Consider the following 18,518-nt stretch of genomic DNA (forward strand, 5'->3'; position numbering starts at 1 on the left):
GCAACTAGAAGCCAATTAGCTGTCAGGCCAGTTTTGCCAAAGCTCTAGAAAACAGGTTCATCCAATGAAAAGAAAACTCAATCAAGAAAATCCATCTTCAAAACGGTAGCTAGATTCTGCAATGTTTTCAGCCCTTCCTTCCCCTTGTGACAGTGATTCTTAAAGCTGTAGAAGCCAAGTTCTCATTCATAAACTGGATGAAGTGGAAGAGACCCTCTCTGTAGATGTGTGCATCTGTAGCCCCTCTAGACAGTAATGGAGGTGCTAATACAGGTGCTTGGTTGGTTGGATTTGTTTGGTTTTGCCTCACGTGGGAGTTGGTAAGCATTGCTTGTAAAAGCTGCAAGGATCACAGATGCCAGAGTCCAGAAAAGATGGGTGGAGATGGAAAATTGACCGTTTGAGGGGAGACACTGGGAGGTTAGAATGTTCAGCCACACATACGGAGGCTTTAGAATGGTACAAATGTCCAGAGAAGTCACTTGTTCCAAAGATCTAACACCTTGACCTTTTAACTGTGCCTGCTCCCTAAGCTCAGTGAATAACTAACTACATGTCAAAGGATTTCCCAGCCAGTTTGGAGAAACTGGGGATTGCTGTATAAATAGTTGAACACAAGGGGGAGGGGACATCAAATGAAGAGTCACACAAAACGGGCACTCTAAAGGGTTTGGGAGTAAACACAAGTGGGTGATATCTTCTGTTAAAAACAAATGAGCAATCATTGAGATAGAGTGGAGTCTGGTAGGGCGGGGTGGTGGTGGTGATATTGTTAAAATGACATACCCAAAATGAAAAGTAACAGGCACTCAGAGGAACAGAGAAATGAGGTCCATTCAAAGAATCATCAAGATAAATACCAGCAAAATGGCTCAGCAGGTAAAGGTGCTTGCCACCAAGACTGACATCCTGAGTTTGGAGTCCACGACACACGATGGAAGAAGAGCACTGACTGATGTCCTTGTCCTTAGACCTCCACACATGCTGTGGCATGCATTTGAGAGTTTGAACATAGATGATTGAAAAGGAAGCAAGGCCGGGCGGTGGTGGCGCACGCCTTTAATCCCAGCACTCGGGAGGCAGAGGCAGGCAGACCTCTGTGAGTTCGAGGCCAGCCTGGACTACCAAGTGAGTTCCAGGAAAGGCGCAAAGCTACACAGAGAAACCCTGTCTCGAAAAAAAAAACAAAAACAAAAACAAAAACAAAAAAAAAAGAAAGAAAGAAAAAAGGAAGCAAGATAAGCTGGTACATTCTCTAATGAAGTACAACATTTACTTACTAAAGACTTAAGTATGCTTACAGGAAGGTGATGAGGGACAGAATCAGTGTCCACTTTTTTATGAAAAGCTTCCCTTACCCCCCCCCCCCCAATGACCTCACCAGAGAATTTCAGGGGCCACTGGGGACAGGAAGGAACAATGAGGAAGAAAGCTGGAAGCTGGAAGCGGAAGAGTATAAACGGGTGAACCCAGCATGAAGGATTTGTGGGGCAAACAGACAAACCACTGGCCAACAAACAGCATTGTTTTCAAGGAAAAACAGGAAAGCCATTTGGTAAAATATATTTTGTAATTAAAAAAAAATCAACTATAAGTTGAGGGAAATTATGTCAAAGTAAAAGCCACAGTGAGAATACCCATGGTGAGCTTCCTATCTGTTGGACAGGCTTCACTTCTAGGGTGGGAAGAAGGATGCTTGCCTGCACCATTGGCAGTCAACATGGACTGGCTGGAGCAGATAAGCAAGTGAAAGAAAGGCATCACCAACAAACGAAAAAAATGCACATGATCATCTTACTATATGCTGAAAAAGCCATTGACAAAATCCAACACCCCTTCATGAAAAAGGTTTTGGAGAGATCAGGGATACAAGGAACATAACCATAATAAAAGAAATACACAGCAAGCCGACAGCCAACATCAAATTAAATGAAGAGAGAAACTCAATGCTATTCCACTAAAATCAAGACAAGACAAAGCTGTCTACTCTTTCCATTTCTATTCAATATAGTACTTGAAGTTCTAGCTAGAGCAATAAGACAACAAAAGGAGATCAAGGGGAGATACAAATTGGAAAGGAAGAAGTCAAACTTTTACTATTTGAAGATGATGTGATAGTATATATAAGTGACCCCAAAAATCCTACCAGGGAACTCCTATAGCCAATAAACACCTTCAGTAATGTGGCAGGATACAAGATTAACTAAAAAAAAAAAAAAAAAAAAAAAAAAAAAAAAAAAAAAAATCACTAGCTCTCCTATATACAAATGATAAATGGGCTGAGAAAGAAATCAGAGAAACAACACCCTTTACAATATCCACAGTAATATATCTTGGGGTAACTCTAACCAGACAAGTGAAAGACCTGTATGACAAGAACTTTAAGTCTTTGAAGAAAGAAATGGAAGAAGATAGCAGAAAATGGAAAGCTCTTTCATGCTCTTGGATAGGTAGAATTAACAGTAAAAATGGCAATCTTACCAAAAGCAATCTACAGATTTAATGCAATCTCCATCAAAATCCCAACACAATTCTTCACAGACATCGAGGGAACAATACTCAACTTCATATGAAAAAACAAAAAACCCAGGATAGTAAAAAAATCCTGTACAATAAAGGAACTTCTGGAGGCATCACCATCCCTGACTTCAAGCTGTACTATAGAGCTATAGTAATAAAAACAGCTTTGTATTGGCATAAAAACAGACATGTGGATCAATGAAATCAAATCAAAGACCCTGATATAAATCCACACACCTATGAACTTTTTTTGAAAAAGCCACCAAAATTACACAATTGGAAAAAAAAGCATCTTCAACAAATGGTGCTAGCATGTTAACATTTAGAATGTTGCAAATAGATCCATATCTATCACCATTCACAAAACTCAAGTCCAAGTAGATCAAAGACCTCAACATAAATCCATTTAAACTGAACCTGATAGAAGAGGAAGTGGAAGTAGCCTTGAACGCATTGGCACAGGAGATCACTTCCTAAATACAACACCAGTAGCACAGACACTGAGATCGACAATTAATAAATGGGACCTCCTGAAACTGAAAAGCTTCTATAAGGCAAAGGACACAGTAAGACAAAATGACAGCCCACAGAAATGGGAAAAGATCTTCACCAACCTCATGTCTGACAGAGGGCTGATCTCCAAAATATATAAAGAGCTCAAGAAACTAGACATCAAAATACCAAATAATGTGATTTAAAAATGGGGTATAGAGCTAAACAAAATTCTCAACAGAAGAATCTCAAACAGCCGAAAGACATTTCAAGGATTGCTCAACTTCCTTAGTCATCAGGGAAATGCAAATCAAAATGACTGTGATACCATCTCATACCTGTCAGAATAGCTAAGATCAAAAACACTGATGACAGCTTATGTTGGAGAGGATGTGGAGCAAGGGGAACACTCCTCCACTGCTGGTGGGAGTGCAAACTTGTACAGCCACTCTGGAAATCAGTATGGTGGTTTCTCAGAAAATTGGGAATCAATCTACCTCAAGATCCAGCAATACCACTCTTGGGCATTATCCAAAGGATACTCCATCATACCACAAAGACACTGCATAACTATGTTCATAGCAGCATTATTTGTAATAGGCAGGACCTGGAAACAACCTAGATGCCCCTAAACTGAAGAATGGATAAAGAAAATTTGGTACATTTACACAGTGGAGTATTACTCAGAGTTTAAAAGAAAAAAATGGCATCATGAAATTTGCAGGCAAATGGATGGAACTAGAAAAAAAAATCATCCTAAGTGAGGTAACCTAGACCCAGAAAGAAAAACAGTATGTCCTCAGTCATTAGTGGATAGTAGATGTAAAGCAAAGGATAACCAGGCTACAACCCATAGTCCTAGAGAAACTAGGTAACAAGGAGGACTCTAAGAGGGATGCTTGGATCACCTTGAGAAGTGGGTAAACTGGCAGAGGGTGGGGTGGGGGGGAAGGAGGAGATAGGTGATGGGAACATGAGGGATTAGGATGGTCGAGCTGGGGGAGGGACAGCAACAAAAGAAATCTTGATGGAAGGGGCCATTATGGGGTTAGGGAGAAACCTGGTGCCAGGGATAATACCAGGAATCTACAAGGATGACCCCAGCTAAGACTCCTAGCAATAGTGGAGAGGGTGCCTGATCTGGCCTTCTGTAGTCAGATTGGTGACTACCCTAATTGTCATCATAGAACCTTCATCCAGTAACTGATGGGAGCAGATACAGAGATCCACAGCCAAGCACTGGGCCAAGCTCCAGGAGGTCCAGTTGAAGAGAGAAAGAGGGATTAAATAAGCAAGGGGGGGGGTCAAGATCATGATGGGGAAACCCACAGAGACAGATGACCCAAGCTTGTGGGAGCTCACAGACTCTAGACTGACTGCTAGGGAGCCTGCATGGGACCACCGACACTCTGCATGTGGGTGACAGTTGTGTAGTTTGGTCTGTTTGTGGGGCCCCTAGCAATGGGACCAGGATCTGTTCTTGGCACATGAGCTGGCTTTTTGGAACCTATTCCCTATGATGGCATGCCTTGCTCAGCCTTGATGCAGCGGGGAGGAGCTTAGTCCTGTCTCAACTTGATATCCCAGGAGAGGCCTGCCCCTTTCAGAGGTGTGGATGGGAGGATGAGTGGAAAGGAGATGGGAGGAGGGAATGGGAGGAGAGGAGGGAGAGAAAACTGTGGTTGGTATGTAAAGTAAATTTTAAAAACTTAATAAAAAAAAAAAAGTGGCCTGGGACTTAAATAGGTCTCCAAAGAAGATACATAAATGACTAGCAAACACTGGCAGTGTGGTCAACTTCACTGATGCACAGAGAAACTCAAGTTAAACCCCAAGGAGACATCACCCTTTATGACGGTGGGTGTCTTCCCCCTCCCTGTCTCTCTTTCCCACTCCCCTCCCGCACATGCGGTAACATGCACAAGAGGTGTTGGACCCTGCACGGCTGCTAAGACTGTAAAGCAGTAGATCTGCCAAAGAAAACAGTACGGTCCTTGTCAAATTAAGCCCAAGTTGCAATTTGATCCAGAAATTCTCCTTGAAATGTAATATTTTAAAATAAAAGCAGGGGTCCGATGGTATATACTGAAACATCACTGTTTACAGAAGTCAAATTGGAAATAATCCAAGTATCTGCAAGTATACAGAGTGTAATACATCCACACTGAGTAAAACTGAACTGTTACTAAAAGAATGGAATTTTGGTTAAGTATAGATGAACTTTGAAAATATATTGAATGGAATTAGCCAGTTACAAAGGACAAGGAGTATATGTCTCTAGTTACTCTGTTGGTTTGAGGGGGGCTTCCATAAAGGAGGACTTAAAAAAGTACAAAAATTCAGTATGGGATGGTTGCAATGCTCTGGGGAGTGATAGTGGTCATGGCCCCACACAAAGTGATTGTATTTCAATGCTGTTGAGCTTTACTCTTCCAAGTGGTTTAAATCTCCTTCTATGGACCAGGCTGGCCTTGAACTCATAGAGATCCACTGGTCTCTGCCTTCTAATGGCTGGGATTAAAGGTGTGCATTATCATTTCAAGTATTAGTAAATCTTAAAATTTTACAGTTGAGCTGAACTACCCTGGAAGTCCTCTCTGAGGACTAACTCTAGTACTGAAGTCCTAGGGAAGCTGCCTAGGGAGAAAAGCAGTCAATGGTCCTATCCAGCTTAGCACTTATAAACAAACAGAATGGCAAGATATCTACTACTGCCATCTCACAAAAGCAGTATAATTTCTAACTGCATTCTAAATAGTTATCTTTATACTTGGCAATAAATGTTACCCATCATCAAAGAAGATGTTTGCAGTAGATAGAGATCATTACAGGAATCCACAAAGTGGTCAAAATGCAGAGAACTAACTGGTGACCAGCCCCAAATCATACATCAATGACCAACTCATTTACCTAAGGCTCAGGGAACTTAGAGGAAGAATGGGATAAGCCCTCTGTTAGGCTAGCTAATCCTAAGAGGTCAGCCCTAAGCATATATGAGCAACACGAAATGACCTCAGCAGGTTGTATTTATAAGTGTGTGTATGTGTGTGTGTATGTATATATAGATATCTATGTAAGTATATATACATACTTACATATACATACATATATATACACACACAAAAATATATGAAATAAAAAAAATCCTCAAACACCCAAATTAAAAAAACACATCCAAAAAGAGAAAAGAAAACCCCAGCTGTTCAAATGGAAACTGCAGCAGTGAGCTACAGAAGGGACTGAATCTTCCATGGCTCTGCCTTCCAGTCTGAGATACTTACTGTATGTATGGTCGCAGCGTCAGTCGGGAAAGTACAAAGTGAAGCCATCAGTGGTTGGTTGTCAGATCACCAGGGAGAGCTGAACTTGGGAACAGGAGGAGACAAGGCGACCTGTAATGGTGGACACACAACAGCATTTGTCAAAAATGCAGAAAACAACGAAAAGGAACTTTAACCTTTGGGCTTAAGCTAACTCGAAAGCATCAGTGTGCCTTGCTGGGGCAAAGCATTTGCTAAAGGAGCTGAGAGGGGGTGGGTGGAAACTACTCAGATGTCTTGAGCATGCCTCCACTTACTATGGAGTCACAGCCTGCCAAACCTTCTAGAAGCTGAGAATATTCATGAGTCAAAATGCATTTAATAGACACTTCACCCAACAAAACCTCATGGTTTAGCCACACAGCCAATGGAGCCAATGACTGTCCTGATGACGGGCTGCATGGAATCATGGGATAGTTTGCTGCTGCTGGCCAGAACCCAATTATCTTACCACAAGTTTTGAGCTGTGGAAAGATGAAAGTCCAGTTTCTACTGGATGAGCACCGGCTTCACTAACGCGGCAAAACTGCCTATGGGATCACCTCGGAGTCCAACTCTAAGTCGGGGGCTGCTTCCTAATCAGAAGTCTTCTAAAGCAGTTTTAGTTGAACATGTGAGGGCCACTTTGTCTACTTACCTTAAACCCTGACACTCCTGCTTTGTTAATTAAATGACGCCTGAGTGGAGAGTTACATGACACTCCACTCAAAGGGCATATGCTGGATGATGCTGTTTGGAAAAGCCTGCAGGCAGGGGTCAGGGGTCAGGGGTCTGCTATATCTCAGCTGTGCTTTAACAGTCACTAGCTCTAGACCTCTGCAAGAAGGTCCTAGAAGTTGCTGTGGCCTCTTGTCTACTGTGTTTCAGTGTAACCTCAACAGGAAGAAAAAAAAAAAAAAAGAAATTGTTCTGGCCTGACCAATTAATGTTGCCTCCTCCAAAGAGATGAAATTTGCTTTCTGCAAAATATGCACCAAAAATTACAGGTCAGGTGATGAAAACAGGTCTGGAACTTGGTGAAAGTTCTGGATCGGTTATGTCAACTTGACAACAAGCTAGAGTCATTTCAGACAGAGGAACCTCAATTGAGCAAATGCCTCCCTAAAATCTGGCTGTCGGCAGGCCTGCAAGGAATTTTCTTAATTAGTGGTTGCTGGGAGAGAGGCCAACCCACTGTGGGTGGGGACATCCCTGAGCTGGTGATCCTGGGTGTGGGCAGGAAGTCTGAGGTTCTATAAGAAAGTATGCTGATGTCATCCCCCACTCCTCAGATCTGTCCCTGCTCTATTGGCAGGCTTCTGGAACCCGGTGCCTGTGGTGTGACACCTTGCACAGCCTTGGTGCAGTGGGAAGGGGCTTGGACCTGCCTAGGCTTAGTGTGCTGGGCTGTGCTGACTCCCCATGGGAGACCTTGATTTGGGGCATGTGGGGATGTGGGATGGCTTGGGAAAGAGGACTGGGGGGTGGGAGGAGGGAGGACGGGGGTGGGGGTCTGTGGATGGCATTGGACTAGAAAATTTCTTAATAAAGAAAAATGAAAAAAAAGAATTAAAGAAAAAAAGAAAGTATGGTGAACAAGCCACAGGAACAAGCCAGAAAGCAGCACTCCCGCGTGACCTCCAGGTTTGAATTCCTGCTCTGGCTCCCTTCAATGGACTGTGGTCCAGGATATGGAAGCCAAATAAACCTTTTCCTCCCCAACTTGCTTTTGGTCATGGTGTTTCATCACAGTACATACATCTGGTAACCCTAAGACAGTAAGACCTGTATTGACAGCAATCCTAAATTTCTTCTGGTATAGCTCTTCCATCTGTATTTGCCTACAACCCAATCTTCTGGAGGCATTTTCTCAACTGAGATTCCCTCCTCTCAGACTCTAGCTTGTGCATCCAGGTAGCTGATGGGTCTCAAACCTGAGACAAGTAGCTAACTGAGGTGCCTATTTATCATATCTAAGCAGTCCTGGCTGCCAGGCTCTCCCAGCATCCCTCAGTCCCTACCTGTGACAAGGTAGGGCTGGCACACCCTGCTCCCTACCCTAAACTTCTCCAGGGGCTGGGCTGCGCTTCCCGGCAGCTGCCCTTTCTGATATAACCCAGCCATTTTGTCTGTGGGTCTACCCTTTACCTTCCTGACCTCTTGGTCTGGCTCTCCCTTTTCCCTTCTCCCATGGCCTGACTCCAGGGTCATGTTCACTCTGGACTCTCAGATGTCTCTGCCTCTGCCTGTGCTCTCCCTTTTATCTACATTAAACTTCCTCCTCCACCATACCTAGGAGCAGTTATATCCTTCTCCTCTTTTTCTTTTTTTTTTTTTTCCATTTAGTGTAGCCAACAGTGAAGTGAGATGTTTTGTTTTGTTTTTTTTTTTTTTTTTTGAGACAAGGTTTCTCTGTGTAACCATCCTGATTGTCCTGGAACTCACTTTGTAGACCAGGCTGGCCTTGAACTCACAGACATCCGCCTGGCTCTGCCTCCCGAGTGCTGGGATTAAAGGCGTGCGCCACCACCGTCCAGCTGGTGAGGTGTTTTATAACTCAGTACTCCTTTCACTAAACAAATTTTCACCTTTTTCTTTCTTTGACATTGCTCAGGGTTTTGGCCCATTTGTCCCATCAGTACCAGAGGGATTGTGTTGGGCCAGCACACATTGCATGGTGTGTTACTTCCCCCCCTCTAAACAGGCTGCCTTGGATAGGACTGTTAGCAAGCCTTCTAAGGAGAGGAGAGTTAAGACGTTACCTTCTCTCACCATACGGTTCACTTCCTGCCTGTGTGAGGTGACAGAAATAATGCCCTTCACTGGGTGTGTCTTCAGTGATCTCTGTGACCTGTGGAAAGTAAGGTTGTACATGTGCACTCGGTTTTCTGCATACACACACCCACCTACCCTCTTACCTGCATGTATAAACCCACAGCTTCTGCTTGTGACAAATGGCTTGAGGTGAACTTACCTCAGACATCCACACCCGCAGCAGCTGCCCTACAGCACCTGTGCACACCTGTCAGCATCCCCACGTTAGTCTCTCAAGTGCACACCTCTGCCTTCCTGTACTCTCTCTGCTGCCTAAAGTTCTAACAAGCTTAATGATCTAACATTCACAATTACAAAGGGCTGGGCAGGGGCAAGAGAGCCAGAGCGAGTCACTGATACCAAGGACAGCAACGGATACCAACCATGGTAGAAATAGCAAACACAAGGATAGGAGAATCCTGGGGACAAAGCTGCTCTGGCCAGCAATCCCCAGGGACCCTTGGAAGGCCATGTGCAATAGGGAACATGGGCTTGGAGGCCAGCAACAGGGCCCAGCTATGCAAGGAGCAGAACTGACTCCGTAATAGTGCCCTGTGACCTCTGCACACCCCACTCTTATAAATGAAAGAAAGAAAACCACAGGTTTGGAAGCCAGATACATCTGGGCTTAAATTCATGCTCTACTAGTGTCTAGATGCAAAAGCTTGACCTCTGAGCTCCCATTTTCCTCTGGATAGAAAGTACCACTAACTTCAGGCTCTCAGAGTTGTCACATCTGAAACAAACACAGTGGCAGGCCCACACAGGCACAATGACTAAGTCATGGGCATTAGGGACATGTACAACGTGATATAGGGACTTGGAGCTGTGGATTTTCTAACTGAAGTAGTAAGAAGGGTTGCCAAGAGGTCTGTATCCCAGAATACACCTGTTCTGGTCCTTGATGAATCAAGGCTTTAGGGGTGGTGTCTTTCATCACTAAGGGTGAATATGTCCTCTTATATAATTTTCACAACACAGGTCTGAGCTGAGACTGTTGAGCATGTCCTAGTGTCTGTAATGGGCTCATCTCAGAGTCCGGCTTTATCTCACCACGCAGACCTCATCTCCTTTGCTATGTTACCGCCTTAGCTACTAACATTGTTTGGCCTTGGAGAAGAGCCCGGTCAGATAAGCTAATTTTGTAAACTAAGCCTGATACCCATCCTATATTGGCTTTTGTTTTGTTTTGTTTTGTTTTTCGAGACAGGGTTTCTCTGTGTAGCTTTGTGCCTTTCCTGGAACTCACTTTGGAGACCAGGCTGGCCTCGAACTCACAGAGATCCGCCTGGCTCTGCCTCCCGAGTGCTGGGATTAAAGGCGTGTGCCACCACCACCCGGCTTGGCTTTTGATTGTTATTATGGTCTTACAGTCTTTTTTTCTCTATTGAAAAATACTCATTTTGGGCTGGAAAGATGGCTCAGTGGTTAAGAGCACTGGCTGCTCTGCCAGAGGACCCAGGTTCAATTCCCAGCACCCACATGGCAGCTCACAACTGTCTGTAACTCCAGTTCTAGAGGATCTAATGCCCTCATACAGACATACATGCAGGCAAAACATCAGTGCACATAAAATAAAAATAAATAAATCTTAAAAAAAAAAAACCCTCATTTTATCCAGGCATGGTGGCTCACATCTGTAATACCAGCACTTGGGAGATGGCGGCTATGGGATTATTTCAAGTTTGAGGCAGGCTTGAGCTAAGTAGTTGAGTTCCAGGGCATCCTGAGCTGTGGGGTGCAACTTAATCTCAAAGAGAGTAAACAAAAACCTAACTAATGTGTCAAGAAAAAAGCAATTTGAATTGAAAACAACCCAGTGTAGGGTGTATTTTATGTATGGAAAGCCTGCACGATAACTTCCTAGTCTTTTTTATTATTTAAATTATGTGTATGTGGCACAGGAGGGGTTCTGTATTCATGAGGCCAGAAGTATAGCAACCCCCTGGAGCCGGAGTTACAGGTGGTTGTGAGCTGCCCAGCATAGGTGCTGGTGGCTGACCTGTAAGAGCTCTGTGCTCTTAAGCACGGAGCCAAATCTCCAGTCTCCTCCTCTTACTAATGTGTCTTTGCAAATCGGAAAGGATAAACATGTTTTATCTGTGCATGGTTTGTAAAAGGCAAACAGTAACCGAGTTTTACTACTCTATCAACTACTCTGAGAAACCATATCCAGAGGAGCACTGGTGTGGATGGAGTGCTGGTATGGATGGAGCGCTGGTGTGGATGGAGCGCTGGTGTGGATGGAGCGCTGGCGTTGTGGATGGAGCGCTGGTGTGGATGGAGCGCTGGTGTGGATGGAGTGCTGGTATGGATGGAGTGCTGGTGTGGATGGAGTGCTGGTATGGATGGAGTGCTGGTGTGGATGCAGTGCTGGTGTGGATGGAGCGCTGGTGTGGATGGAGCGCTGGTGTGGATGGAGCGCTGGTGTGGATGGAGCGCTGGTGTGGATGGAGTACTGGTGTGGATGGAGTGCTGGTATGGATGGAGTGCTGGTGTGGATGCAGTGCTGGTGTGGATGGAGCGCTAGAGGGGTGCCCATGAGGTCAAAGCTCACAGCAGAGCGCTGTTTCTCTACACACCCCTTTTGGATTCTGTTTGTGTTAACCTTCCAGCTAATAGCACAGTGATAAAGCTTTGCAGTTTCCTCTGAGGACTTTGACTGGTCAGGTCACCATCAAGCACTTTACCAAAGACTATGACTCCAGACATCATTATTCCAGAGTAAGCCAAGGCCAACCAACCATCCAACCACTAAGAGAGCCACCACTCAGTGACACAGTGAGGGGCACATTCTCTTAGTGTCTCGAAACTGGTCATGTTGAGCACACAGAAGCTCAATGCATCACCTGAGAACATCATTCATGATGGTGTGTCCTTCACGATGGCTGACTTCATGGTGAAATATGTGACAGAACTTCCTGCTTTAGCCCTTGTCAAGTTCAGTGACATTAAGTAAAATCACATAACAGGAATGACCATCATCTCCAGAAATGTTTCATTATCCCAAACTAAAACTCTACACATTAAACAACAATTCTCTCCACAGTGCCCGGTAGCCACAGTGATGATTTCTGTCTCCATGGGTCTGACTGCTCAGCATCCCATCTTAGTGGAGTTATATAGTGCTTACTTTGGTGTCTGGCTTTTTCACTTAGCGTAATGTCTTCAGAGTTCATCCATATGGTAGTATTAGAATTACATTTCCTTTTAAGGCTAAGTAATGCTCCATTTATATGCATCCACTAGTTTTATCCATTCATACATCACTGGATATCTGAGTACTTTCCCACCTTTTTACTATTATGGATTCAGCTCCTATGAGTGTGGGTGTAGAGACATTTGCTCATGCATGTAGCCCCAGTAGTCAACTGTTGGATAAAATGGTGATTCTGCCGTTTTAAGACATGTCATACCATTTATCAAGGTGACTGTAATATTTTCTATTCTTACCAGCAATACATAAGGGTTTCAGTTTCTATACATCCTTGCCAACACAAGGTCTTTAAACAGACATTGTCCTAATATGTGAGGGGTCCATACTCCCCTTCTTATGTCCCCAGTGGCAAGTGATGCGGAACACATCACATGCTCTTGGAGAAATGTCTATTGAAATCCTCTGCCAGTTTTCAAACTGGGCTGGTTTTTTATTTGTTATGACTTATTTATTCAGGATTATTTCTTGTTATTAATTTTAAGTTACTATTTTAATAGTAAGCTTCATAATGGCATTTTCATATATGTCTATCAGTGCATGTTGCTCACATTTGCTCCCTTACATCCTTTGATGTCTCGCATCCTGCCATGCCCCCCTTCCTCCTGTCTGTAGTGGGATTCATCCCAAGTTCTGGCAGAGTGACTCCATCTTACAATGCCATTTAAATGTTTGGTGTGCCTTTCCAGAGTTGGTCAGTGTTTGCTGAGAGCAGCAAACCTCTGCAAGAGAAGAGACAGCATCCACATGGGCGCTAACCTTCCTAGATCTGATCTGTGTCTCGTTGCCCGAGCCTGCAGTCAGCTCTCCTGACTTAACACTAGGTAGCACTCTGAGCCCATGTTTGTACCAATTCTGCTGCCAACTGAGAACCATACAGAATCAGAGCTCAGTGAGTGGGGCGTGGCTCTTCATTGCGCCCGTGAGTCCCCTACAGCCCTGTAAGTAACCCTTTTATCATGAATTCGTTTATCATGCCAAGCTGAAACTGGCAGAATCTTTCTTAGGTCTGTCTGCTCTTGTTTGAGGTAAACAAATGTTTCTTTACATTTTCCCAGGAAAGTCCCGCATCCCTCAAAAAGTCTCCTGTCCATTTTCAGGCACACATATGTACACACGAAATGCATTCTCTATATTAAATACTGGAGCTGCGTGGGTTGAAAGCCTTTTGGAGACTGCATTTTTGTAGACAGTGTCCTTTAATTTCATCAACTTTTGGTTTTGATGAAGTCTAATTTATCTAAGTTTTTTAGTTGACTATGTGTAGGTCTTATATACAAGAAATCATCGCTGAGTTCAACTTTGTATTCCGGTTTTTTTGAGTCTTGTAATTTTGGGTCTTACATGTAGTCTCTCTCACCCACTTCAAGTTCATCTTGTATATGGTGCTTGTGGGGCTGCTTCATTTTTAGTCATACACACCCAGCCTGGCATTGTTAGTTGACTGAGACATAACCCACATTCACCTTTATATACCATTCACTGGCTTAAAAAAATTACAGCCATACAACCACAACCATGACCCAGTTTTTAAACAGATCCATCACCCTGGAAATACTTTTTAGGACTATCTGCTGTGATTACTCATCCCAACCCCAAACCTTAGGAACTCACTCACCCAACCTTAGTATAAAAGTAAACACACACGGGGCATCCAGAAACTTCTACCATACAACACAGCTGACTTTGGTCATGTGACACGTGCCATGCTTGTACAGCTATGTACAGACACATCCACAGACTTTTGGGTGATTTCCACTCCCTGGAGACAGGAAGGAATGTTGTTGTGAACATTCTGGCTCATCATGCAAACACAAGTTTTCATTTACTTGGGAAGGAATTGCTGGACCATAACAACTTGTTCCTTAAGAAACTGTCCACGCCAATTTTTTAGTCACTACAGCAATGAACTATGCTTTCTCATATCCTACAGACTTAAAAAAAAAACCCACAGCAGAGTTAGTGTGTTAATTAGTATTTTATTTTGGCTTTTTAATCTTTTAATGGATTACAATGTCAAGTATTTTTCATGTGCTTATTAGCTATTTGTGTATTTTCTTTGGTAAAATGCTCATCCTTTAGTTCAGTTGTTTTCTGTTACTGAGTTGGTCTCAGCTTCAGCTGAACAAGTTCTTGTATGTATATATGTATGTATATATGCATTTATATATACATATACATACACACATAAGTTTTTTGAGACAGGGTTTCACTGTGTAACAGCCCTGGCTGTCCTGGATCTTGCTCTGTAGCCCAGGCTAGCCTCAAACACACAGAGATCCACCTGCCTCTGCCTCCTGAGTGCTGGGATTAAAGGTGTGCGCCTCCACCACTCAGCTAAGTTCTTGTATATTTTATACCATCTGTCAGATATTTGATTTGCAAGTATTTTCTCCTATTTTGTGCCTTGTATTTCATTTTTACAGTGGAATCATTTGAAGCATGGGAATTTGTCCTTTGCATAAGTCAAGTATTTTACCAACTGTGCTTTTCATATTCCATCTTTGCCTAATCTAATGGCATGAAGACTTTCTCCGAAGAGACTTATATATTTTAGCTCTTACATTCACAGACATCTTGAGTTGTTTTTGTATATGGAAAGAATAAATGTATCTTCTTGCATGTGGATAATGGATTGTCACAGCATCCTGTTAGACTGACGTTTAGGAATCCATGTCTAGATCCTGTATCCATCTTCATGCCAGCACCGGGCTGTCTGAATTATGGGAGTTTTATGTCAAGCTGGGGGTCAGAGAATGTAAGCTCTTCAGTGTGCTGATTCAGCATTACTTTCCTATTCTAGGCCCTTTGTTTCCCCAGAGGCATATTACAGTCACCTTGTCAATCATCACAAAAACAATGCACCTACTGGGATTTATTGGGATGGCACGGATCTCTGGGTAATTTGAAGAGAACTGACATCTTAATATTATGTTTTCTAAACCTTCAACACAGTAATCTCTGCACTTAGGTGGGTCTATCTTTCTTTTTTTTTCTTTCTTTCTTTCTTTTCTTTCTTTCTTTCTTTCTTTCTTTCTTTCTTTCTTTCTTTCTTTCTTTCTTTCTTTGTTTTTCAAGACAGGGTTTCTCTGTGTAGCTTTGTGCCTTTCCTCAATCTCGCTCTGTAGATCAGGCTGGCCTTGAACTCACAAAGATCTGCCTGTCTCTGCCTCCCAAGTGCTGGGATTAAAGGTGTGTGCCACCACTGCCCCGGCCTTTTTCTTTCTTTTTTTTTTTTTTCCTTAGCATAATTGCAGATTTCACTGTGCAGGTCTGTATTAGTTACTTTTCTATGACTGTGATTAAAACTCTGTGGCCAAACTAACTCACAGAAGGAAGGCTTTATTTAACTTATAGTTAGGATTTGTTGGGCTTATGGCTCTGGAGGTTTAAGTCCATCATGGCAGGGATGCCTGGCAGCAAGCTGCAGACATATTGTCAGGAATACAGCTGAGAGCTCACATCTTGATCCAAAAGCAGGAGGTGGAGATCACACTGGGAATGGCAGGAATCTTTAAAAACCTCAAAGTCCCCTCCCAGTGCCACACCTCCTCCAACAAGGCCACCCCCCCCCCCCCCCATCCTTCCCAAACATTCCACCAGCTTTCATCCAAATGTTCAAACACATGAGCCTATGGGGGCCATTCTTGTTCAGACCACTACACGGTCTCACTACTTTTTATATTTTTTTTCCACTGCCCCTGTGTACTTTGAGATGGTGTTACAAATGGCATGTTTTAAAAAGTTTCTGTATCTATCAGTTTCTGATATATGGAAATATACTTTACTTTTAATATTAACTCTCTCTCTTGCAACATTACTAAACTCCCAGCTGGTCTCATATACTATACTCTCAATATTTCTAGATACATAGAATAGTTGTTTCTTCTTTGGAAATTTGGCATAAGTTCAGCTATTTGGGCCTGGACAGTCATTGAAGAAAAGTTTTAATCAATGGAAAAATTCAATGAATGGATATGGAACTACTCAAATTATCTTAAAACAAACAAACAAAAAAACCTCTCAACTTTCCATATCATTCTTCAGATTTTTAAACAGGGTCCAATGTAGCCCAGGCTGGCCTCATTGTAGCTGAGGATACCCTTGAACTTTTGATATTCCTGTCTATTTCTTCCTAAGGGCTGGAATTAAAGGTGCGCATAACCATCCCTGGCTTCACGAAGTGTTGAAGACAGAACCAGGGTGTCTTGCATGTTAGGCAGACACTCTAGCAATGAGCTGCACCCCCAGCCCCTTCAAATGACCTTTCTTTGGTAGTTTATGTTCTCAAAGAATTTGCCTATTTATTCTAAACTATGCCAAATCTTCTCCCATCACCCTGTTTGCAGTGTTGGTAGGAACATCACCTAATTGTTGTTGCTAATTCCTGTCATTCTCCTCCTCCTTGATTATCAGGATTTTTTGAGACAGTGTCTCCTGCTGAGCCTGGCTCTTACTGATGCAGCGAGAGTATATGGCCAGCAAACCCCAGAGGCCCCTGTTTGTTTTCCTACAATAGGGTTATAGGAGCATGCCACCAAGTTCAGGTTGTTCTTTTTGTTTTTTGTTTTTTGTAAGACTTGTGTGTGTGTGTGTGTGTGTGTGTGTGTGTGTGTGTGTGTGCGCACATAGATGAAAATGCGTATTGAGACCAGAGGTCAGCTGTTGCTTCACACAGTCTGTCCATTCTTCATTGTTTTCAAGTAAGAGGAAGGAAATCCAGTGCCTGCTGTTCTGATTTAGGCGGAAACCTCAAGACAGCTTAAAAACACTGATTCGACTACAGCTTTCCCAAAGATTCTCTCACTCCTAAGGTAACCCCCTGCCACCCCTGCCTTCCCAGCACAGCCCTCATCAGAATGCTTCTAGAATCCTGTTCCTCAGATCTGCCCTAGCACATTAACAGCTGATGACATCATTTCAAGGGTTGAAATTTATATAATTTAACATATTTATTTTGAGAAAAATATTACTTCTTTCACACTGCTAATAAATTTATCCTCATGTGCAAAATTAACAGTTAACACAAAATCCATGGAAAAACTCTTAGGATCACCTGTTTTTGAATGCCTGTGAATACAAATCCATACGCAGAACAGCAAGGATCTCACCCGTAGGCCTAAACATGTCATTCTGAGTGTACTCACTGTGGTGGGCACTGGGACTGGTTCTCTCCACCAGGCTGACCTCACACTGGGCTGAACTGGCCCTCTGAAGGTGGCCCTTCCTGTCATCAAAGAGGTGAGAAACACAAATGGAAATCAGGTCATTGGAAAACACGTCAGAAGAAGCAGAAAGGAAATTAAGCCTGAGGATTTGGAAGCTCATTCTCTTTCTAGAACTACTGGAAACCACTGGACTCCCTAATGTTGTACATCATTTAACCAGCCTGCCAGCTGAGGCGGCCGAGACACCCGGGTGCTGCTGAGCCTACAGCAGGGCACAGATGTTGTGTCTGCCGTAGGTGTTTCCACCACAAAGATCACGTCCGACCGTTGTGGACCCTTTATGTACCATGGTGGCTTCAGCCAACAATTCTAATTCATGACATTAAAATACTATCAGCTTTGGGTCATCTGATTATAACCTCACCTAGAACTGCTTTAAATATTAAATGAAAATTGAAATGTGAAGGTGCTTATTTTTTTCAATATGCCAATCTCAATGTATTCACTCACATTAGTGAAAATGAATTCACATCATCTAGCCATAGCAACATGACACTTTCTAAAAACACCCTGGCCTCCCCTAAAATGCCAATTCCAGCAGATGTTTTAGCACTGGGGGTGGGGCACATTGGACCTCATTTAAGTAGCATCCTAAATTACAGAAAATCCAAAAGGCCCTCAGCTCAAAGCACTTTCAACTGCCAGTGGGTTCTGTTATTATTTGTTCTCATTCTTTTTTCATCTATTAAATATTTTCCCCTCTTTTCTTTTCCTCCCTCTCTGCCATTGTGTGTGTATGTGTGTACATGTGTATGTGTATGTACACGTGTGCATGTGTGTATATGTGTGTATATGCATGTTTGTGTGTGTATATGTGTATATGTATATATGTATGTGTATATGCATGTGTGTGTGTGCATGTGTGCGTGCGCGCGCGCGCGTGTGTGTGTGTGTGTGTGTGTGTGTGTGTGTGTGTGTGTGTGTGTTGTGCACATTTGTCCATGTGGAGAC

General features: G+C 43.2%; 1 protein-coding gene across 1 annotated transcript in view; it reads right to left on the minus strand.

Annotated features, from left to right (window-relative positions):
• Positions 1 to 18,518, minus strand: part of Nrg4 (neuregulin 4) — a 71,165-nt gene that overhangs the window by 4,710 nt on the left and 47,937 nt on the right. Inside the window, exons 4-6 of the mRNA XM_036191883.1 lie at positions 17,487 to 17,566; positions 9,074 to 9,162; positions 6,294 to 6,404 (exon numbers count right to left, since the gene is read on the minus strand). Of these exons, the coding sequence (XP_036047776.1) occupies positions 9,146 to 9,162; positions 17,487 to 17,566 (97 nt within the window). The 3' untranslated portion in view covers positions 6,294 to 6,404; positions 9,074 to 9,145. The remainder of the gene's footprint in view (positions 1 to 6,293; positions 6,405 to 9,073; positions 9,163 to 17,486; positions 17,567 to 18,518) is intronic.

This window comes from Onychomys torridus, chromosome 7 (assembly GCF_903995425.1).
Source record: "Onychomys torridus chromosome 7, mOncTor1.1, whole genome shotgun sequence".
NCBI classification, from domain to species: Eukaryota; Metazoa; Chordata; class Mammalia; order Rodentia; family Cricetidae; genus Onychomys; species Onychomys torridus.